Source organism: Mustela putorius, unplaced genomic scaffold, assembly GCF_011764305.1.
Source record: "Mustela putorius furo isolate JIRA1106 unplaced genomic scaffold, ASM1176430v1.1 tig00004007_pilon_pilon_pilon, whole genome shotgun sequence".
NCBI lineage: Eukaryota > Metazoa > Chordata > Mammalia > Carnivora > Mustelidae > Mustela > Mustela putorius.
Window position 1 is genome coordinate 4833524 of NW_025422145.1, and position 24060 is coordinate 4857583.

A 24060-nucleotide genomic window follows, 5' to 3' on the forward strand; every position below is an offset into this window, starting at 1 on the left:
ATCTCCTTATAGGATGCTGATCATTGACTTCAAACAATTAAAAATTGTGTTGAGGCACTTTTATCTTATTCTTGTTTCATTAAGCTTTTGTTAGTAATTGAATGAGTCCTGACTTTATCAAATGCCAGCTGTTGCTTATTCAGATGATTGTATCATTGCCTCAGACACTAATAGTGACTTGGAGACTGGAAGGAGATTCTTGGATCATAATCTCTGTTTCTTAAATCTTGATGATATGGAAGAGAAGTTTGAGACCAGTTTGATGTTTTAATCTTTCTAGGTAAACTGTGTTTATGTGGCTTTGTTTTGTTTTCTGACTGTCTATAGTATTTTTAAAATTATCCTTGTGATTCTAAAACTCCATCATATTATTTCCTCGATGGTGTCATTGTGTGTCTAGTAGCATTACAGAGTCAGGTCATCCATAAATCTGGAAGGTGTTTTGTTATTTTATCTCTCCGATAATTGCTTTTGTCCTCTTCTTTGATTATTGCTTTTTTTTTTTTTAAGATTTTATTTATTTGCTAGAGAGAGAGATCATAAGTAGGCAGAGAGGCAGGCAAAGAGAGAGGGGGAAGCAGGCTCCCCACTGAGCAGAGAGCCCGATGCGGGGCTCGATCCCAGGACCCTGAGATCATGACCTGAGCTAAAGGCAGAGGCTTAACCTACTGAGCCACCCAGGTGCTCCATGATTGCTTTTTTTGAAACATCAGTTAGTTAGAAGAAGAATAAATGAAACAAGATGGGATTGGGAGGGAGACAAACCATAAGTGACTCTTAATCTCACAAAACAAACTGAGGGTTGCCGGGGGGAGGGGGTTTGGGAGAAGGGGGTGGGATTATGGACATTGGGGAGGGTATGTGATTTGGTGAGTGCTGTGAAGTGTATAAACCTGGTGATTCACAGACCTGTACCCCTGGGGATAAAAATATATGTTTTAAAAAAAATAAAAATTAAAAAAAAAAAAAGAAACATCAGTTAGTGCTATACTGAATCTCCATGCTTGGTCCCATACATCCATTATCTTTTATCTCTCACTGTTTCATCTCTTTGTTCTATTACACTGCATTCCGAATGAGTTTTGTTTGTGCTTACACATCATTGGTTAGTTCCTAGAGTCTTCTACACAGCTATCAGTGCATGATTTAATTTTGTTGCTACATTTCATATTTCATTGCAAGGTTTTTCTAACTTACCAAGACATTTTCTTCTCCTTTCACTCAATTCCCTTTCATAACACTATCATATATCATATGATATATGATATTCTTCATTGATCAAATATTTTATTCCAGTCACTAAACTTTGAATTAATAAGTCTATTTTCAGATTCTGAAAGTAACCTATATTTACTGCAGAAAATTTAAAATACAGAAAAGTACACAGAAGAACACAGAAAGGACCATTATGCTAATGGCCAGAAAAAAAAATCATTGCTAATATGATGGAATATTTTCCTTTCCTCAAAATTTGTATTTCTTCAGTATAAATTTTCTCTTAATTTTTATTTTGAAATTAATTGCAGATTCACATAGAGTCCCATGAACCCTTCACCTTTCTTCCCCATAGTGGTGCCGTCTTGTACACCTTGAGCGTAATATCAACCCCAGTAAACACTCTTGGTAAATTGGTAAAATACTCTTCCAGACAGAGATCTTACTTAGCTTTCAGCATTTTTTTTTAAAGATTTTATTTATTTGACACACAGAAAAATCACAAGTAGGCAGAGAAGCAAGCAGAGAGAGAGGGAGAAGCAGGCTCTCTAACTGAGCAGAGAGCCCACTACGGGAGTCGATCCCAAGACCCCGGGATCATGACCTGAACCAAAGGCTGAGGCTTAACCCACTGAGCCACACAGGCGCCCCAACTTTAAAAGCATTTTTATATGCATTTATTTGTGTGCATAGTTTTATGCGTTGTTATCTAATGTATAGATTCATAGAACTACAAAGGAACTCTCTTATATGAACCCCTTCTGTTCACACCCACACCCCATGTTTGTTCCTTGGCAAACACTAATCTGTTTCCATCTCTATAGTTTTGTCATTTCAAGAATGTTACATACTAAATGGAATCATGCGGTATATAACCTTTCGGGATTAACTTCTTTTGCTATGCCTCATGCCCTCGAGATCCATGCAGGATGTTGCATGTATTAGTGCATGGGTAGAGCAGAGTTTGGTATAACCACTAACCCACTGAAGGACATTTGGGTTGTTTCCAGTGTTCTCCTCTTATGAATAAAGCTGCTATGAACATTCATGCACAGATTGGGCTTCTTTGGCGCTCATTATTGTTGAGTCCCAGTTTTAAAATATAGCGTTCGATTATAAGCATTTCTCCATGTCATTATTTAGTCTTTGAGAACATGGTTTTTAATGGCTGAATAATATTCTACCATATGGATGTACCTCACTTTATGTAGCCACTTCCCAATAAGCTCATGTTTCCTTGAATTTTACGGAGAGCATACCAGATGCTTTTTAAAATTTTCTTTTCTTTTTCAGTAAATCTTTCTAAAATGTGTGCACTTTCTATGCATTTTGAGTGCAATGCTCCATGTGTTTTATGATAGGAAGTCATTTCATAGGTGCCAGATTGTTGGATTTTTCTTCTTCCTTCATTTTCTCAAAAATAAAGAGAGGCTTATGTAGACTTGGTATGTGCTGATAGGTGGGGTAGATTTTCCTCTGCATCTCTGATGGTCCGCCTGGGTCCTGTTGGACCTCCCCCGACCCAGACCTTTTGCTGGATGGCTGATTAATGTACCCTACTACCAGCCATATTTCTGAAGCCTGGTGGCTGGCTGTTGAGTGTGGGCAGAAGAAAAGTCTCTGCCCCACTGACGTTGCAGTGAAAATTTATGCATGAGTTATTGAATATGGTGTGTAGCTCTTCCCTAGTCAGAAGCAGAGCATCGAGCAATACCCCTGGTTCACAGTCCCTATCCGCCCTCTGTCTTCCTGACTCCTCCCACTCCAGAGCTCACATGTTGCATCCTAGGTGGCAATAAGTAACCACTATTCTTTTTCCCTCTTTGCTCCCTGCACTGTGTACAATTCTGGCCATCATGACCTCTAAGTGGATAGAAGAGGAAACACAGTGTTGCTGGATAAAAGTCAATCATGTAGTCATGACCTCCTTAGAATGTACCTCCTCCATATCAGAGCCCCGGTGTGTCTCAAATATCAGGGTCCAGGAAAATCTATTACCTTTTTTTTTTTCTTTCTTTCTTCCTGATCTGGTTGTTTGGCTTCAGATGGCCAAGAGTGAATTCTTCATGGAAATTCTTCTGGAGTCTGGCCAGTGCCATTGCAACCATATATTTTGGTGTGATTTGGAATCATTTTAACAGAAAGGAAGTGCTGTGAAAAGCAGGTGCCTCTAGATTTCCACCCTCATTACCCAGAAGTCTGTAATAGCTTTGTTGATCTAAGAGAATGGTATTGGGGGCAGTGTCTTATTCTCCTCCAAATGATGGTGACTGTCAATTCTGAAACACTTCATTGTCTAAAAAGCACTTTATATGCATTATCTCAGCTCATTCATCCAATTTCTGAGCACCTGTTATATCCAAGCTTTGGGACATTGAGTGAATGACACGTGTTTTTTTTTTTTTTTTTCTCTTTCTTTTTTGTTTCAGATCCCTCAGTGGCTTCCCATAAAATTGAGAATAAAATTTCACTTCTAGACCCTCGCTACGGGAGCTAGCCCTTGCTGTCTCTTCAACTTCATGTGTTTTCATTCCATCCACCCTCATTTCTCTCTAGCCACACATGCCTTTGGCTGCTTCTCAGATATGCTCCTTCCCACCTCTTATTTCTTTTGCCTTAAAATCTCTTTATGCATAGTCATAGAACCTGCTACTTCTTGTCATTCAAATCTCAACTTAAATGTCACCTCCTGGAGAGGTCAAAACATTCTGCTTTGAATTTTCTAATATTGGAACAAAGGCATTCTCCCCCAACCAAATGGGTGCTTGTGTTATCTGCAATTAATCAATTCATTGACCAGTAATTAATTAAGTGCCCACTGTAGGTCAGGCACTGTGTTAGGCCATGATGAATCGCTTAACATGGCCCCTGACTTTTTGGGGTCTGCATTCTCTGGGGATTTGGCAGTCTTCAAGCGGATTAGATCTTGGCAGAGGATAGGTAGAAGAGGTGAGACCAGATGATGTCAGCCTAAAAAGAAAGTTGTGGTGCTCTAAAATCCCCTGCCAGGAACTCTCATTTGTTTCTGCCCTTTGATATCTGATCTGCTCATTTATGAGCTCAGATTCTGAAGGAAAAAGGATTAATTTTCAAAGTCACCCTAAGGCTCTCCAAGAGCACCATTAACCATCCCTGCTTAGGAACCTGGCCCACCTCCCAGCTCTAATTCCAGGAGTGATTCACCCTATTTAAGTGAGGACACAGAGGCCCGAGAACACTGGCCCCGTGTTTGCCCACAGAATGTTCCCACGGAAGCTCTGTTTGACTTTTGCTTTTCCCTTCCTTGTAAGGAAATTGACTAGGGCCTGTTGTCATGGCGACGCAGGATGCTGAGGCCCTTGCTCCGAGGAGGAGAGGTTTTTCTTTGTTCTTCCTTCTTGGTGGAGGATTGGTGAGGTGGGTAGGGCCAAGAGTGGGGTCTGGAATCTAAAATAGGCAGATGCTTGATTCCATATGCCACTGGCTCTGGTGTAAAATCCCAGCCCTGGCAAAAATCAACTATTTGGTCCCAGCAGGTTGCTTAACCCTCGTCAGCCTCACTTTCCTCAAATTCGGGATAATAAAGAGCTTTGTTTGAGAAGGTCTCTGAAAAATAAATGAACTTATTCCTTTAAGTACTTGGTACCTGGTACGTAGCAAGGCTGTCAAGGGAACTTACTTAGGCGAAGGTATCTAGCCTATAAGCAATTAATGCAAGTTACTGGAACCTGAATTTGAATATAGATCTTGTAGCAATATAGCCTTTGGGTTTAGTCTGCCAACTGCTAAAACTTGAAAAGGGCTTAATAATTAAAGAAAAAAATTAAAACATCTCCCTCCCCTAGAAGGTGAAAAACAGAGACTATATTTTGGGGGGGGGTGTTAAAAATTTTTTTAAATAATTTTTTTTATTAACATACAATGTATTATTAGCCCCAGGGGTACTAGTCTGTGAATCGCCAGGTTTACACACTTCACAGCACTCACCATAGCACATACCCTCCCCAATGTCCATAACCCCACCACCCTCTCCCGACCCCCCTAACCCCCCCCCCGCAACCTTCAGTTTGTTTCGTGAGATTAAGAGTCTCTTATGAAAACCAGAGACTATCTTAAAAACCTGTTTGAAACAGCAGTTAACCCTATGTTAACTTCTCTGACAGTCTGAAATTATTGCCAAATCCTGCTTTAAAAAAAAAGGACGCTCCCAGAAAATCATTCTTCTCATTTTATAAATGGACAGAGTCAAAGCAGAAATGATGTGGAGTAGAAATGAGTTGGCAGTAAATCTTAAATTATTTCGAGATAAAAAAATTCTTTAAACCAAGTTAATTGGTGTTAAAACTGAGTTAACTGATCATTGACTCCTGGTAGCAAGTGCTAGAACTCCAGTGAGTCTCAGAAAAGTGAAATATCCATGTGGCCCATGGCAGCCAAGAGAACAATGGGACTGGATCTCAGGTCCAGTCGGAAGCAGGGATGGAATATTCTCAAAAGGACCTCCTCTCTTAGCTACCTCCTCTCTCCATGTCTTTCTCTTTCCCAGAACTGGCCGTCTCCAGTTCTTACCATGACCTCTCAGACTGTACATTTTTGCAGTTCTGAAGACAGATGGGGTCTCTTTCTCGGTTCCAGATCCTCGGTTCTTGCGGAGGGAACCTGATTGGATTAGATGCTCATCCGTAGTCCATGTGGAGTCAGCACTGTCCCGGAGTGGGCTGACGTTTTTCTAACACGGCAGCTCCTGGGATAACCCTGTGGATGGAGTGAAGAGTGATGGCAAAGGCTGTCCAGGCCGATCCTCAGCTTGGGGGTGAAGATGCCGTTGGGGGGTATAAGGAAAAGGAGTTAAGTGTTGTTACTGCGACACAACTTGACAGATACACCTGCCATGCAGGAGCTTACCTCCTAACCAAAGAGGCATCTCTTACCCATGAGCATTTGCTAATCGCCGAGGCCTGACTCTGTACGGGGCACTCAGATTGGGCTGCAGACTGGAGCAAACAGAGACGGAGAAAAAGGGTGATTGACATTGACACACGTATGATCTGAATTTGGTTCTGGTGCTTTATACGTGTTCATTTCATCCATCTCCGACCCCCATTTTGCTGGAAACCGAGGCTCAGAGAAATGAGGTGACTTGCTCGAAGTCACAATTCTAGTAAGTGGTAAAAACAAATTCTGAAAGTTGTGCCACTTCCCAAACCTTTATCACTCTGAAATCAAGTGAGGCAGCAAATACCATGTTTTATGGTTTTGGGTTTTTTTTTCCCCCAATTTTAGTAAAGCCTTTGGTTCCTCTCTGGCCTCGGGGGTGCTTGCCAACCTCTCTGAGTCAGTCAAACCATCCCTTAAAACATAAAAAACTGCAACCAGGCCAGCCCTAAATGATTCATGGGACCCGGCATACATATTTATAGGCTGTATCCAAGAGGGAAACACACTCGAGGCTCTCTTGTTCACACCCCCACGCATCTGCACGCCTGTATCAGGCACTTGGAAGAACCAAAGACCCTGCCACTTATTCACCCACACGTGTCTGTGACGGGGTTTGAACTCTCGGTGAACTGCCACCAGCCCACGGAGCCAAACTCCCAAGTGCCCATCTGTGGAGGTGGAGTTCTGAAGTGAGAATTCTGCTCTTGGCCGCCACTAAACGTTCTTCTAGTCAGTTTTGTTTTTTTTCTTCTTCTTCTTCTTTTTTCTTCTGTGAGTTACATCTCAAGCTCGAGGCACAAGCCACTGTCTTCTCTTAGACGTGGGTAGAGGACACGTCCACATTCTAGTCAGACAGACCTAGGATGGAGGATCTGCTCCTGCTGACTCTGACCTTGGGCTGAGTCTCTTTGAGACTTCCTCTCTTTGAGACTTCATGTCTGCTCTTTAAATTGGAGCTATCAATATCGTGCACCATGGGATGGTCATTGTGGGGACAGTGTGGACAAGGTTTAAGGAAAGCTACAAAGCCTAGTGAATGCTCCTGGGGTAGTAGCAGTAGCAGAAGGCAACTGGTAGCATCCCAAAGCCTAAAAGCTAAGAGGAGGAGGTGGTAACTGGTGTCCAGAGAAGGCGCTGGTATGGACAGGGCTCAAGGCAGGAGTCTCAGCGGGGTGATGCAGTCGGCTCAGTCATAGTGACCGGACAGGGAGGGAGCCAGGCAAACAAACACTGTGACCATTCTCTACTCCTTTCCCTCCAACTCACTTCTGCTGGTGCCTCCCTTTGGTCGAATCCATCTAGAAGCCGGAGGTTGGGAGGATCCATGTGGTCTATATAAGTTAGCGGGATGGAGATGGACAGGGGGCAGGGAGGGGGTGTAAGCCTGGAGGGGCCGACGGAAGAGGTCCCACTCCAGGACAGGTGAAGAGGAGGCAGAGATGCACAGACTGCTTCATCACGGTGCTCCGTGTGGTGTGTGCGTGATAAATAATGGCCCTGATTATTTAACAAAGTGTGCAGAATTAGAGGTCTACCATCTTGTGATTCTTTCCTACTTCAGTTTTGACATCCAATTTTATAGAAACCTTGGGTGGGGGTGGGAAGAGTTTCCTTTCTCAGTGTTAATTTGCTTTGCAGGATTACAGATCCTCATCATCCCAGCAGTGACCTCTGGCATTTTCTACCTTTCCTCTTAGGGAAGGCATTCATTCATTCATTCATTCATTCATTCATTCATTGGTTTATTCAACCATGCATTGCTTAACACCTTCTGTGTACCAGGCGCTGGAGAGGGCACTGAGTCCACGGCGGTGGGTAGACCCCTGGTCTCACAGTGTTGACGGGCTGGCAGAGGGTAGGATTGCATAAACTATCAATGGGAAAGCAGTGTGTGTGACGGGAAAGGGGGTAGAACAGGTGGCTGTAGTCAAAGCATAGAGAATGCACCTCTGTAGTGCATTCGAGTCTCCATCCTGCCATTTTCATGGCTAAAGCATTGAAAATGAATACTTGGGGATTAGCAAAGAGGAGAAGCTTTCCAGAAAGGAAGGGTTTGAGGATTAACAAAAACAGTCGTCAGCCTTAACGTTGGTGTCTTTCCAACTCTTTGGTGTCTTTCCAGCTTTGTGGCGGGGCGTGTGTTCAAATGAACAAGGTTAGGGTCATTTCTAATTGCTTATAGAAAAAAGCCTCCTGTTTATGTGCTGAGCACATTCTTTTCCAACTAATTAGCTTGACAAAGCCGAACAGAGAGTCTTTTCTCCACCCTCCCCAGGCAATTAAACAGAAGTGTTTTATCCTGTCTACAGCCCTTCTACCACCTTCTGAATTTTCGCTGCCAGGGAACAGTGTGCAAGGGACGGACGCACGTATAGCTCCTTCTCTAGAGGAGGAATCCCGGCAGCAATGGGAGCCCCAGTCCCGCTGGTTGTCTTGCTGTGTTCTTAGCCTCTTACCGCTGCCTGTCTATAAAGCAACTGGGATGGGCGTCTAATTTGTTTAACTCTGGAAGATGCCCGGGTAGTGTGGTAGAAACAGCACAGGTGAAAGCATGTCCCCTCCCCTGTCATCTGGGAGTAGTTGAGGATGAATGAAAGTGGCCAGTTGTCCTGAAATAGATGTACCAAGTCACAAGATCCTGGGTGGTAAGCGTACTGCACAGAGCAGGGAGGTGCTGACAGAGCTGGGAACAACTTAGGCATCTCCCTGTGCCCCATGCCCTGCGAAAGAGCAGCTGGTGCTTCTCAGGCTCCAAGGAGGCTGAGAGTGATGGAGGCTTGAAGACTCCTGGGCTTTGAGCCCAAGGGAGTCAGCAGTTCTCTGGGGGTGCTTGTCCATGCAGACAGTGACAGAAGAAGAAAACCAACCATTTCTTCCCTCCTCATGGTGTCACTCTGGAAGCCCCAGAGCTTGGCCATGACCCCTTTAGAAAGGAGTGGAGAGGAATCCTGAATAATCCAAGATCTCATTTTTTCTCCCTGGCAGAACGGAGACCCAAAGCAAAAATTAAGGTGTTCTGTAGTCCAAGAAAATGCCTCTCTTGCCATCATTCTCCTCCCATACACACCCCACAAAGTATAGGTCCAGGAGTCAGAATGGCTAAGCATAGGGCTGTAGTCCTAACTGCTGGTTAATAGCTTTGAGAGCCCATTTTGCTGATGAAGAAACTGAGTAGAGAAGTCAAGTAAGTGACCAAAGTAAAAGGCTAATCAGGTTAGTCCGGCCCCTAAATCATCTTGTTCTAATAGACACGACTCTTGTCATCTGAGAAGAATATATTTGCTTTCGTGAAACGGAGGGTTCTAAGAGACATAACGATGGAAATGATCACCAGATGCCTGGTGGGGTAGAGATTATTACTAGCAAGTGTTCAGTGGCATGTTCCAGAGTCAGTTCACTGGCTTTTACAAGAGAAACACTGTAGCCACAAATTCGGAACCCTTCTATTTCGCAAGTTTCGCCCCAGTGAAACCGAGGGAGCATGTGATTAGATGAACGGTGGCTCCCAGTGATGCCCACATCTTAATACTCAGAATGTGTGAATGTGTTTCCTTCCATGGCAAAAGGGACTTTGCCTATGTGATTCGATTAAGGATCTCGAGATGGAAAAAATTCGCCTGGATTATCTGAGTGGGCTCCCTGGCATCACAAGGGTCCTTAAAGGAGGGAGGCAGGAGGGTCAGAGTCCAAGTCCAAGAAAGAAATAGAGCAAAGGAGAGAGTAAGAGAGATTCAAGCCACAGAACCAAGGAGTTTGAGCAGCTGCCAGAAGCTGGAAAAAGCAAAGAACTGAATTCCCCCAGAAGGAAGAACAGTGGACACCTTGATGTTAGCCCAGTGAAACTAATTTAGGACTTGTGTATCTTCAGAGCTGTAAAATAATACATTTGTGTTGTCTTAAGCCAGTGAGTTTATGGTAATTTGTTACAGCAGCAGTAGGAAACGCAAAAACTTCAGCAGCCCTGAGGGGACATCAGAATCACCTAAGCAGCATAAGTGTTTGTCCCCAAGCCCCCGCTAGGGCATTTCAGGAGGTCAGAGTCTAGCCCAGCGAGACTGCCTTTTTATAACATCCTCCCCTCCCCAAATTCCCAGATGGTTCTGATGCGCAGGTCTGGGGAGGGCTCAAGCCGGGAGATGGAGGCTAAGTATCTGGAAAGTTGCTTTTCAGAAAATGGATGATGACTTTTGGAATCTGTCTGTCAGAATCCCTAAACCAGCAGTAAGTTATTTATAAAGCCCTCCACCATGGACTTTTGAGGAATGATCTAGCTTAGAACCTGCATTTAATAGACACAGGAACAGAGGCACCGAGGTCCAGGTGCATCCGGGAACTATGCAGTCCAAGTCTGGCCCCGAGTCTAGAGCTGTAGCATGACTCCCTCTGACCAAAGCCTAGGGTGTGATCTCTTGTTTGGGGAAGACAGCACTGATTTGAACCGATCTTCCGGTCTCCAGATAGCTCCAAAGCAAATTAAAAACCCGATTTTCCTGCATAATGTTATGGGTTGCATATTTCCATGTTATCTTTTTCTTTTAGTTTACCTTCCTCTTTTCTACCTTTCTGTCTATGTATCTGTCTGTCTCCCTGGCTTTTCAAAAAGCTTTCTACTAGTTACATTTTATGAATTCTTACAGGTCATCTTGGGTTCCACGGTGAACCAAAAAAGGAATGTATTTTTATATTCTCTGAGCAATTTTCCAAAATTGGGACAAAAGACGGTAAAAATCAATATGTGTACATGAAATAGCTCTAAGAGTCCCTCCCTGAAATGCTCTGCAGGTCGGCCAGGAACAGACAGAATTCTTGTACAAGTTCGTTCAAACCCTGGTGGACGGGAATCCTAAATCCTAAACCCTAAACCCTAAATCCTAAATGGGGCTCTATTCCCAGATTCCTGCAAGAGTTTATGTTTCCACAAAAGAAAATAAATAAAAGAACTTGAGAATATATGTGTGTGTGCATGGGTGTCTGTGCACATGTATAGACACACATGTACATCGTATGTGTGTGTCTATGTGCGCATCTATGTCTTCGAGAGCTAAAAGGCTCATTTGAGCACTCAGGAGAAGAATGAAATGTGTTTGTCTCCATGAGACAAAAGCATTCAAGGGCCTGTCCCAGGGGAGTTCCCTAAACATTAGTTTCACTCCCAGAAGAAGCCTCCAGACTCTTGGTACTGGGAGGTGAACTTTGGTGACAGCCCCTGGAACAGAAAACCCGGGAAACAGGGGAATGCCCTTACTCAACTCAAGAACCCTTTTATGTGTTTTAAAATATACACAGACGGTAGATTCTGTCAAGAACCTGACATGTTCCCCCGGCAGTTTCCCTTTTTCGTTAAAAAAACGGACCGGATGGAAGAAAGAAAGATGGTCCATCAGAAAGAATTTCAGATGAAAACACTGACTCTGTCCCCCAAACAAAAGAGGATCCTTGATCAGAATGTGGCAGGCCCCTAGAAAGTAAGATGGGGGGAAAAAAAAAACAAAACAAGGAAATCTAGTCTTTTAAAGGCAGATTCCAATTTGCATTAGGAAGGCCCCCCACCCTTTTTTTTTCTGAAAAAGGAAAAAAAAAAAGGGAGAAAGAGAGGAGGGAGTGTGGCGAAAAGAGGCTTTGTAATGAATTTCCTGCAGGGCCGGGTTGAGACTTCTCTCCCTCATCTTCTGCCACCGACCCCCTCCCCCACCGGCACCCAGATTCCTTCCCCCGCCACACCCCGTTTCCACCTGTGGTCTGAGCACAGTCATAGTCCCTGGAACTTGTGTGTCATTGCAATGATTTTACTTTACTTGGACTCCTGTCTGCCTTAAAATTCCTTTTCTCTGTTTTTTTGTTTTTTTGTTTTGTTTTTGTTTTTGCAAGGCAAAACTCTTCTTTTTATCACTTCCCCTAAAAGAGCTTTTCTAAGTACTTTCTTCCAGTTTGCGTAAAGGACCCTCTCCTGTGATCCAGTGGTGTCCTGTGCTTATCTCTATCCTGACAGTAATTAGATTGGATTGAATTAATCAGGTCTGATTCTACTTCCAACTAGATTGTAGGCTTCTCGAGGAAAGGAAGATCTATTCTTCATTTTTTGTTTCTCTGATGACTGGCCCATGCCTGACACATGGTAGCCCTTCAGGGAGTTTTGGCCAAGACTCCTGCAGTACTCAGCAGTACAACATAGAGGGAGAAAAATTAAAAGAAAAAATGCAGAGGTGTTTGGGACAGAGGGAAGAAAAAACAGGGCTAAGTGGGACAGCAGGGTATTTAAACAATCCTGACTACTGGGTTTCTCCTTCAAACCCTGAGAAATTCAGCCCACCATGGCATGACGGATAGCATGAGCTTTGGGTTTTAGAGATTGAGTTTGAACTTCAGATTCTTTTAAGCACGTTAATAATGAACTTAAATATTCTCTGTCTGTCTGGACAAGTGTGTGTAATTATTTATACACTCATTCCTCCCCTGCAACCGTGAATTCCATGAGGGACCGTGACTGTTTGACCACTCACAGTTCTGCTGTAGCTCACACATATTTGTTGAATGAATAAATAAATACACTATAAATAAATGTTATGGGCTAGCTGTATGACCTTTGGCAAGTCATATAATTACTGTCATCTATAATCTCTCTCTCTCTCTAATGCCTTAGCCAGAATCCCAAGAGCTCTTCTTGGTTCTTCTCTCTCATAGCTCCTAGCCAATCCGTGTGCGAATTCTGAGAACTCCGAGACACAGTTCCGTGTCGTCTCCATCCTTCATCTCTACTATCACCATATCCAAGCTGAGTCTTTCCATCCTCTAGATGGCTGCAGAGCTTCCTAATTCACTTCCTTATTCGTCTTCACCCCCCATAACGTATTCACTAAGGAGTATCCAGATGAAGTTTGTGAAATCGAAATCAAGCCACAACACTCCCTTGCTTAAAACCCTGCCGTTAACTACCATTGCAGCTGGAGTGGAATAAAAACTCCTGACCTTGGTTTGCTAAGTTGTTCTTGACTTTCATGACTGTCCCTCCCAACCTCCAGCCTTACCTCCTCTGGCTTTGCACACTGCCCCCTTTGTTTTGTTTCATTAGCTGCTGCTCTTCTTTGAACCCAAGATGCTTGCTCTCAACTTAAGACATTTGCATGGGGCGCCTGGGTGGCTCAGTGGGTTAAGCCTCTGCCTTCGTCTCAGGTCATGATCCAGGGGTCCTAGGATCGAGCCCCACATTGGGCTCTTTGCGCAGCAGGGAGCCTGCTTCCCCCCCCCCCACCCCGCCCCGCCTGCCTCTGCCTACTTGTGATCTCTGCCTATCAAATAAATAAATAAAATCTTAAAAAAAAAAAAAAAGACATTTGGGGTACCTGGGTGGCTCAGAGGGTTAAAGCCTCTGCCTTCGGCTCAGGTCATGATCCCAGGGTCCTGGGATCGAGCCCTGCATCGGGCTTTCTGCTCAGCGGGGAGCCTGCTTCCTCCTCTCTCTCTCTGCCTGCCTCTCTGCCTACTTGTGATCTCTCTCTCTGTCGAATAAATAAAATATTTTTTAAAAAAACATTTGTATTAGTTGTAATCTGTCTGGAATGCACTGATTTGCACAAGACTGTCTCACACTTGTATTTCAGATTTCAATTAAAATTGGCCTTAGATACACCACTCCTTCCACAATGACCTGCTCTAGAGTAACCTACAAGTTCTGTCTTTATCACGTCATATGTTTTCCTGATCTTTGGAGATTCGTTCATAGTCTTGTATTTTAATTTTATTTACTTATTTAATATTGTCTGTCTCCTTTGCCAGAATGTAATTTCATGGAAAGGCCATACCTTGTAGAATTCATGGCAGTGTCCACCATATCTAGAACAGTTCTAATAATCCACAAACCTAAGAACCCATCAATATTTGTTAAATATATCTGTCAATCTCTACATCTTAGTGTAGTTTCAAAGATTAAATGAGAGCCCAGTCAGTCCGGAGGCTGCGGCTGCGGAGGAGCCACTCGAGGAGAACCTGTAAAGATGCTGTCTGTGCGCGTCGCCGCGGCCGTGGCCCTTGCCCTTCCTCGACGGGCCGGGCTGGTCTCCAAAAATGTTTTGGGATCCTCCTTCATTGCTGCAAGCAACCTCCATGCCTCTAACACTCGTCTTCAGAAGACTGGCACTGCTGAAGTGTCCTCTATCCTTGAAGAACGTATTCTTGGAGCCAATACCTCTGTTGACCTTGAAGAGACTGGACGTGGTCTGAGCATTGGTGATGGTATTGCCCGTGTACATGGGCTAAGAAATGTTCAGGCAGAAGAAATGGTAGAGTTTTCTTCAGGTTTAAAGGGTATGTCTCTGAACTTGGAACCCGACAACGTTGGTGTTGTCGTGTTTGGAAATGATAAACTAATTAAGGAAGGAGATATTGTGAAGAGAACAGGAGCCATTGTGGACGTTCCAGTTGGCGAAGAGCTATTGGGCCGTGCTGTGGATGCCCTTGGTAATGCCATTGATGGAAAGGGTCCAGTTGGTTCCAAGACCCGTAGGCGAGTTGGCCTGAAAGCCCCCGGGATCATTCCTCGAATCTCTGTGTGCGAACCCATGCAGACTGGCATTAAGGCTGTGGATAGCTTGGTGCCAATTGGTCGGGGTCAGCGTGAGCTGATTATTGGTGACCGACAGACTGGTAAAACATCAATTGCTATTGACACCATCATTAACCAGAAACGTTTCAATGATGGAACTGATGAAAAGAAGAAGCTATACTGTATCTACGTTGCTATTGGTCAGAAGAGATCCACTTGCCCAGTTGGTGAAGAGACTCACAGATGCAGATGCCATGAAGTACACCATTGTGGTTTCGGCTGCTGCTTTTGATGCTGCTCCACTTCAGTACCTGGCTCCTTATTCTGGCTGTTCTATGGGAGAATATTTTAGAGATAATGGCAAACATGCTTTGATCATCTACGATGACTTATCCAAACAGGCTGTTGCCTATCGTCAGATGTCTCTGCTGCTCCGCTGGCCTCCTGGTCGTGAGGCCTATCCTGGTGATGTGTTCTACCTACATTCCCGTCTCCTAGAGAGAGCAGCCAAAATGAACGATTCTTTTGGTGGTGGCTCCTTGACTGCTTTACCAGTCATAGAAACGCAAGCTGGTGATGTGTCTGCTTACATTCCAACAAATGTCATTTCTATCACTGACGGACAGATCTTCTTGGAAACAGAATTGTTCTACAAAGGTATCCGCCCTGCCATTAACGTTGGTTTGTCTGTGTCCCGTGTTGGATCTGCTGCCCAAACCAGGGCCATGAAGCAGGTGGCAGGTACCATGAAGCTGGAATTGGCTCAGTATCGTGAGGTTGCTGCTTTTGCCCAGTTCGGTTCTGACCTTGATGCTGCCACTCAACAGCTCTTGAGTCGTGGTGTGCGATTGACTGAGTTGCTGAAGCAAGGACAGTATTCTCCCATGGCAATTGAAGAACAAGTGCCTATTATTTATGCTGGTGTAAGAGGGTATCTTGATAAATTGGAGCCCAGCAAGATCACAAAGTTTGAGCACGCTTTCCTGGCTCATGTTATCAGCCAGCACCAGGCCCTGTTGGGCAATATTAGGACTGATGGAAAGATCTCAGAACAGTCAGATGCTAAGCTGAAAGAAATTGTAACAAACTTCTTGGCTGGATTTGAAGCTTAAACTGCTGTGGATTCACATGAAATACCAGTTCGGTTTTGTTGTCGTTGATTCTGGTAATCAGTTCCATTTGTAAAAGGATTACTCCCATACGTCAGATGTACAGAAATGACCTTAAAAAAAAATAAAGGTTCCGTATCGGTTGGTGGGAAAAAAAAAAAAAAAGATTAAATGAGATAATTTATGTAAAGCACTTAGCCCAGTGCCTGACTCATAAATCGTATGAAATAAATGTTGTTATGTAATTATTTATTACTTTGTTTTAAATTAAAAATTCCCACCTTTCTATTTCTACTTCCACGTCAGTTCTCTCAAACCTATTACAGATTGGGGTGGGGGAAGTTCTCTAAGCAGTATTCACTTGCTTTTATTTTATATGTTTGGATAACTGTACAGACCGAAACTGTTACCTATGGAGGGAAGGAATGGGGTCATCAGTCAGGGTTATGCTTAGGTGCAACTAACAGAAACCAAGAAAAACAGTCATTTAAGCAGGTAAGGCTTTTTTCTTTCATAGCAAGATCTGAATAGAGTACCCCTTGAATGTTCGGCTGAACACTGATTAACACATGCGTGTGAAGAAACTATCCGATGTGAGAGAAGGAACCACCCAAAAAGATTATGGTAGCCATGGTTACTGCTGTCACAGGACTGAGAGTAGAGCCTTTTCCTAGCAGCCACACTGGAAAGCTTCTGATTTAGGAGGCATTGAGATGAGCACACAGAAGGGTCCTGCCTCATAATGGTGAGCAGTTAGCCCAAAGCTGGGCTTTGGTCCTGACTAATAGATAAAAAGCAAGATCTGAAAGATGAAACTTTTCCAAGGAATTTAACTGTGTCCTGTAACAAGGTTCAAGAACACTTATAGGAATACAAATATATTCAGCACCCAAAAAGGCATAACTCACAATGCCTGGTATCCAGTCAAAAAAAAAAAAAATGAACAGACAGGAGGGTGTCCGGGTGGCTCAGTTGGTTAGGTGGCTGACCCTTGATTTCAGCTCAGGTCTTGATCTCAGGGTTCTGAGATGGAGCCCATGTTGGGCTTCATGCTCAGCAAGGTGTCTGCTTTAGGATTCTGTCTTCTCCCTCTGCCCCTCCCTGCACTTGCTCACTCTCTCCCTCCCAAATAAATAAATCTTTAAAAAAAAAAATTAACAAGCAAGAAAATATGACCTGTCATGAGAATAATTAATTAAACAAAGCTGATTCAGAACTGACACAGATACTAGAATTAATGTATAAGAATGTTTAAAAAGTTATAATAACTATATTCAAAATATTCTAAATGTAATTAGGTATATGGAATATATAAAAAGACTCAAACTGACATTCTTGAGATGAAAATTACAATGTGTGAGATAAAAAAACACTAGATGGGGTTAACAGGAGATTAGATATGACAGAAGAAAAGATTAGTGGACTTGAAGACAACAATAGAAACTATCCAAAATGAAATAAAAAGAGAAAAGAGAATTTAAAAATATTAACAGAGAATCAGTGAGCTCTAGGATGAATTCAAGCCATGCAATATATGTATAATTGGATTCCCCAAAGGGGAGGGGGCAGAAAAATACTTGAACGAGGGTTATAGTGCCAAGGTTTCAGAGCTAGTTTTAAGTAAATATAGTTAAGTGAATTGTAATAAGCAAGAGTAGAATACATTGCCAGAATTGTTCAGTTCTTTGGACCAGCAAGAATATGTTTCATTGAGCAATGAGCCCATGTAAAGACTCAGGAACATGACATAGAAGATTTCTTTTGCTTTGGAAGAGTCTGGTCCCTATCTACTCCAGTCAAGTTGAAAATGCCCCTCTTGGCCAACTCTATTCTGCAGAAAGAATACACTTTTATGCAGTGCTCTGGTTACTCACCAAGCTTTTCTTCATGTCTTTGGGATTTCCTCTTAATTACACGAAAGAAACACGGACAACAATTCAGCCTTTCTTTATCCTCTCCTTGTTCTTTGCTATAACACTAGCTGACCTATATTCTGTACCCTGTGTAAGGAATATCCTAGAAATTACAGTGACCCTGTTGCTTCTCTGTGACTGGATTCTCTAAAGCTGTTGGGTTTTTCAGGGTAGGCTAGGCTTTGCTTTGAAAACAAAGCCCTACATTCCAAGGGATCAGTGGATGAAAGCTGACTTCATCACCCAAAATCCAGTGAGGTCATTCGGCTCACTGGGGCCGTTCCAAGGCATTACAAGGCCATGCAGGAATCGAGGAGGTATAGAGAGAAATGGAGTTCAAAAGAGGCTATCACTGCCTCAGCTTGGAAGTGGTACACACAACTGTATTCTTAGTATATTAACCAGCATTAATCACTGCAAAGGGGCTGGAAACATAGTCTTTTATATTTCTGGGTGGGGGGGTGGGGGGGTGGCATAGACAAGCACTAATAATTTCTGAGATGTGTTTACTAGATTATGTACATAGAATGTAAGTGTTTGGGATATTAATAACTTAGAATTCTAATTCTTTTTAAGATGATATGGTATAGCAGGTGCTGTGATGACCATGCCACACCCCATTAGCCCTCTTGATTTCAGCACTGCTGTGGTGAACAGTTCCATCACCCACTGGCAGTGTCCCACATGGTGTCTCTCCATTTTCCTTTTCCCAAAGCTGGGGAAGGCTTATCAACTGGTCAACCCAGAAGTATATGAAGGTAGTCCCTTAGGGAACTCTCAAACAATAAGTGAGTGAGTCAGTGGATACATGTCTCAGCTTTTCTATACTCCAGCAGGACCATTCTGCAATGCATTTTACATGAATCTTTATTGGGTGCTCCAGCAAGCCTAAACTCCAGTTGTTGGTAGCAATAACAAGTTCATGAATACAGTCTTGACTGGCTTTCTTTCTTTTCTTTTCTTTTTTTTTGGGGGGGGGATTTATTTATTTATTTGGCAGAGAGTGAGCACAGCAGGGGGAGAGGGAGAAGCAGAATCCCAAGGAGCAGGGAGACCCTTGCAGGGCCCAATCCCAGAACCCTGGGATCATGACCTGAGCCAAAGGCAGACGCTTAACTGACTGAGCCACCCAGGTGCCCCTGGCTTGCTTGCTTCTCCTGCCTCGTTTCTCCTACTCTCACTTCTGGTTTCTGAACTCTCTCAATAAGCAAACTGTACTCAAGTCTTTGTCTTAGGGTCACCTTTTTTGGAGGGGACGGCAAACTAAAACCTGTGGCCATATAAATTAGAAAACTTTGGGTTAACTAGTTAAAAATGTTTTCTGAAATAGGAGTTTCAGAACTTTAATACAAAAATGTTTGTTGTGACTCCTGAAGAGAGGAGTGTATACAAAGTAGAGCTTCTCAAACTTGGGTTGTCAACTTTTGTCCCCAAGGTGACTTGCAAAATTAGTACTCCTTAGAACACATGTTAGGGATGTCTGATATGCAATTTTTACAACTTTTTAAATTTTTAAAGAAAAATATCTTTAAAAAATTAAAGGTATAGAAGAGGGGATAGGGGAAGGAAAAGGATTTTAAAATGTATCAAAACATGAGTAGCTCATTTTGTACCTCCAACAAGGAAAAAAAAAATGGCTACAGTGCTGGCACCTAACCCAAAGAAAGAGATGTCCAGTGACAGGTCCCAAGAGGGGGCATAAGATAGCCAGATAGTCCCTGGAACACCTGTACCTTCCATTGGAGGATGGAACTATGTGCTTTTTAGTTGAAAAGAACACCCCCCCACCTTAATTACTGTGCTGAATGGTAAAATTAAACCCAGCAGGTAGGTAGCCCCTGTACAGATTTCTGGGGCTATCTCATACTCTGGTTAATTGTGTCAGCCCATAGAGGCTGATTAGCATAATTAATCTTGTCCTGTGATTACCCTGAGGAGGAAAAAGTTCTGAATACACAGGTGGGATGCATCGAATGAGTGACTGTGCGACAAAGGAGCATGGGATGGGGAAGGTTTGAGAAGCAGAGGCAGAGTCGTTTGGGTGAACGTGGAACCGGGCTTCATGGGACAGGACAAGGAAAGAGAGGAGAAGCATCCTGCACAAATTGAAGTCCAGGGGCCACGATGTGTTCACGAACCTTTATATAGAGGCAGAAACCCAGGTCTCTTCTCTCCGCTAGGAGCTTCTTGAAGACCACGCCTTCGTCTTCTGAATTTCCTAGAGTTCTCTCATCGCTTGAGACAGGGATGGGACCTCCTACTAATTTGGGGGAAGAACAAGATATTTAGGATAAAATGGGGAAGGCAAATAAAAAAGAATAGAATGGAATTAGAGGAAGAAATGGAAGTACTACATTAGAAAAGGTGGAGGAAGGTAGGGGGTTAGGTAGGTGGATGGAGAAGTAGCTGGAAAGATGGACTGGTGTGTGGCTCTGAGCAGGTGGCAGGCTCTGTGCTGCAAAGCAGATTCAGGACTGCTTTATATACGGTGTTCAAACATCACAACTCACTATGCCCATTGGTTCTCAACTTAGAGGGGTGTCAGTATCACCTATAATCTTCACGGAGGAGCTAGGAATCTGCATCGTTAAGTAGCTCAGATGGGCCCCGGGCATTTGCTCCTAGGACTTCACTTTGAGAAATGCTCTTTATTGAGTGAACGAACAAGTGTATCATTGGAGGCATTAATGTTCTAGTAATTATTTTAGAAAGGTAGAGAATGAGGAACAAAGCAAATAAGTAGCTTGCTCTAGCTCACAGATAATAAGTGAGGGGGTCTATGCTCATTATTTGCCCTCCCTCCTGTAGAACATGTTTCAGGAAAGTTCTAAGAGACCCTCCATGCTTCCTAGTCCATTTCCTTAGAAAAGGAGGAAAGGGCTCAACTGCAGTTGAGTTATGCGGTTCTTTTTTTTTTTTTTTTAAGATTCTTATTTATTTATTTGACAGAGAAAGGGAGAAAGCACAAGCAAGGAGGGGAAGAGGGAGAAGCAAGCTCCCCACCAAGCAGGGACCCTGACTCAGGGCTTGATCCCAGGCCCCCGGGATCATGACCTGAGCCGTAGGCAGCTGCTTAACTGACTGAGCCACCCAGGCGCCCCGAGAATGTACCCAACTCTGATAATTTCTTCATTCCGTCAACCAATCTTTTAAACCATTACTCTGTGCCAGACTTTGAGGTTGTAATAAGGAATGAAAAAAGGAGACATGAGTCCAACCTTTTGGGAGTTTACAGTCTCGAATGGATAAGCATTGATGAGAATAATCTCACAGGTGTACCCTTTTAAACTGGTCCGGGTGTTTTTTTTACAAGTACAATTTTATGGTGTTAAAAGAGGATATAACAGGGAGGCCTGACCTGGCCTTACGAGTCAGAGCAGCATTTCTATTAAAGCCTTAAGTATGGTCATGAGTTAACCAAGTGAACAGGGGAAGAAGAAGAACGCTCCAGGCAGTAGAAAAACCATGTGTAAAGCTTGCGGTAGAGGGAGCAGAGGGCTTGGAAAACTCGGAGGATGGGAACTAGGCTAGAATATCCTTACAGCTGCATTTCTTGGGTACCAAATTGGTCTCAGCATTTGGACAAGGCGCATCTTCAGCTAAAAAGGATGATGGTCTCTGCACAGTTTTGAGGGTGGGGAAAAGCCAAGCTGTTTCAAGGGAAGTCTATTTGTTGGAGAAATTAAGCCAGAGAAGGATGGTCTCAGAGGTCAGAAGCTAGTTTGAGACATCAGGAGGGTCAAGAGAAGAGGTTCAAGAATAAGCCTGGGAATGAAGTGTGAGGTATTAGGGACCTAGTTTATTGGCTACCAACCACAAAATCCAGAGGCTTTAAGGAGGTTGTGGGATTAAGCAAGCCTTTTGAAAATCTCGCCATTGAGGAGGGCAGAAAGACCATCTTCTAGTTCCATTGTCCATTATGATAAAAGCATCTACTGTTCTCCTCTGTCGCAGAGCCTGGAGGCCATATTGGCTAGTTAATTAATGCATGAATACTGAGCACCTGTTAGCTGCCAGGCACTGTTCTAGGAGCTAGCTCTATGGAAATGAACAAAAAGGCTAGCTCAGTTCCTGCTTTCAGGAAATGGAAATGGGAGAGGCTCTCTTTAGGTAAATAATCACAAGTGCGATCAGTATGATAAATAAATAGTACAGGAAGCTATGAGAGTTTCAGTAGGAACTGTCCTTGGTCTGAGAAGTCAGGGGTTGAGGGCAGATACCTTGAGGACAGGACATTTAAACTGATCTGTAGAGGAGAGAAAGTCAGTGCACAGCACTGAGTGCACAGTGACTGGTAGGGTGAGATAGATGATTGGCGCGCGCATAAATGCGTAGACCCTGTGATGGTGGGGAACTGGGAACAGTGCAGGCAAAGTACATGATGCGTGTGGCTGGAGAGGAGAAGTCCATTGAAAGAATAGGCCAAACAGGTCACAAAGGCCTAGACCAAGTACATGCTTGCAGTGATGGTCCAGTGAGTAATTTCCTTCCAGAAGCAATGGGTGAATACTGAGAGATTCATACCGGAGAATGGCCAGAGCTGGCATTTTTTTATTCTCTAGGGCATGATACTTCAGCAGAGCACAGAGAGGGATTCTAGTTCCAGCCAGTCTGTGCCTCACCTCCAGGGAATGGAAAGTATCCAGCAGCATTCAGAAGAAAGGAAACACACAGGTGCTCTGACTCTAACTTGGCTACATGACTCTAAACAAGTGATGTCCCCTCTCTGGACTGGGCACCAGGAATCTGCGCCCAGTACCCAGTAAATATTTGTTGAATTGTTGGAGATAAATACGTTTGCTTTCCAGCCAGGAGCTTTCTTTTGAGTGGAGCTATTTTCCCCCTTGAAAAGACCTCTTAAAATACAAGAATATCATTTAAAAATGAGATATCACTGTAGATTGATATGTTCCAATATTAGATGAGAAGGGGGATGAAACCACATCCATTTAAAATCTGACAGAGGAGCAGGGAGAATAAAACCCTCTCGGTCTGTGGCGGGACTGAGATGGGTCTTGTTGTGATATTAGTTGCCATTAAGTTCCTCAGTCCTTTCGAAGGGAGATAAAACACCTCAAGAATAGCAATGTGTGTAACTGGCGAATTTCAGGAGCATTCACACATGTAATTTTTTAGAAATTTGTATTTTTTAAAATTTCTTTTCAGTGTTCCAGAATTCATTGTTTATGCACCACACCCAGTGCTCCATGCAATACGTGCCCTCCTTAATACCCACCACCAGGCTCACCCAACATCCTATCCCTCTCCCCTCCAAAACCCTCAGTTAGGGGACGCCTGGGTGGCTCAGTTGGTTAAGCAGCTGCCTTCGGCTCAGGTCATGATCCCGGCGTCCTAGGATCGAGTCCCACATCAGGCTCCGTGCTCCGCAGGGAGCCTGCTTCTCCCTCTGACTCTGCCTTCCACTCTGTCTGCCTGTGCTCGCTCTTGCTCTCTCTTTGACAAATAAATAAATAAAATCTTTAAAAAAACAAACAAACAAACAAACACACAAAAAAACCCTCAGTTAGTTCCTCAGAGTCCACAGTCTCCCATGGTTCGTCTCCCCGTCCAATTTCCCCCAACTCACTTCTCCTCTCCATCTCCCCATGTCCTCCATGTTATTCCTTATGCTCCACAAGTAAGTGAAACCATCTAATAATTGACTCTTTCTGCCTGACCTATTTCACTCAACATAATCTCCTCCAGTCCAGTCCATGTTCATACAAAAGTATCCTTTCTGATGGTTGAGTAATATTCCATTGTATTTATGAACCCCATCTTCTTTATCCATTCGTCCATTGAAGGGCATCTTGGTTCATTCCATGGCTTGGCGATTATGGCCATTGATGCTATGAACATTGGGGTACAGATGGCCCTTCTGTACCCCAATCTGTAAGATACATCAGTATCTTACCAGTAAATACCCAGTAGTACAATTGCAGGGTCATAGGTAATCTCTATTTTTAATTTTTTAAGGAAGCTCCACACTGTTCTTCAAAGTGGCTGCACCAACTTGCATTTCCACCAACAGTGTAAGAGGGTTCCCCGTTCTCCACATCCTCTCCAGCACACGTTGTTTCCTGTCTTGTTAATTTTGGCCATTCTAAATGGTGTAAGGTGGTATCTCAATGTAGTTTTGATTTGAATCTCCCCGATAGCTAGTAATGATGAACTTTTCTTCATTCACACATGCAATTTGTGTGCAAGTCTTCCTTTCTGGATTGTTTTCACTCTTTAGTTGAGGAACTCTTCTGGTGGAGGCAAATGAACCTGGTGTTAAGGGAATAGGGAGGAAAGTAGGAACCATGGCTGGTGACCCAAGATTCCCCGTGTGGGGGTGGAAGGATGAGTGAAATAAGACAAGCCT

The 24060-nt window shown here is 43.6% G+C and overlaps 1 protein-coding gene across 1 annotated transcript; it reads left to right on the forward strand.

Moving 5' to 3' along the window:
- The first annotated feature begins 14104 nt into the window (after positions 1-14104).
- On the forward strand, positions 14105-15924 carry LOC101686163 (ATP synthase subunit alpha, mitochondrial-like). The gene is given in 2 exon segments (XM_045072112.1): positions 14105-14887; positions 14889-15924. Coding segments are annotated over 2 exon segments (1659 nt in total). The 5' UTR covers positions 14105-14123; the 3' UTR covers positions 15784-15924.
- Positions 15925-24060: the final 8136 nt, after the last annotated feature.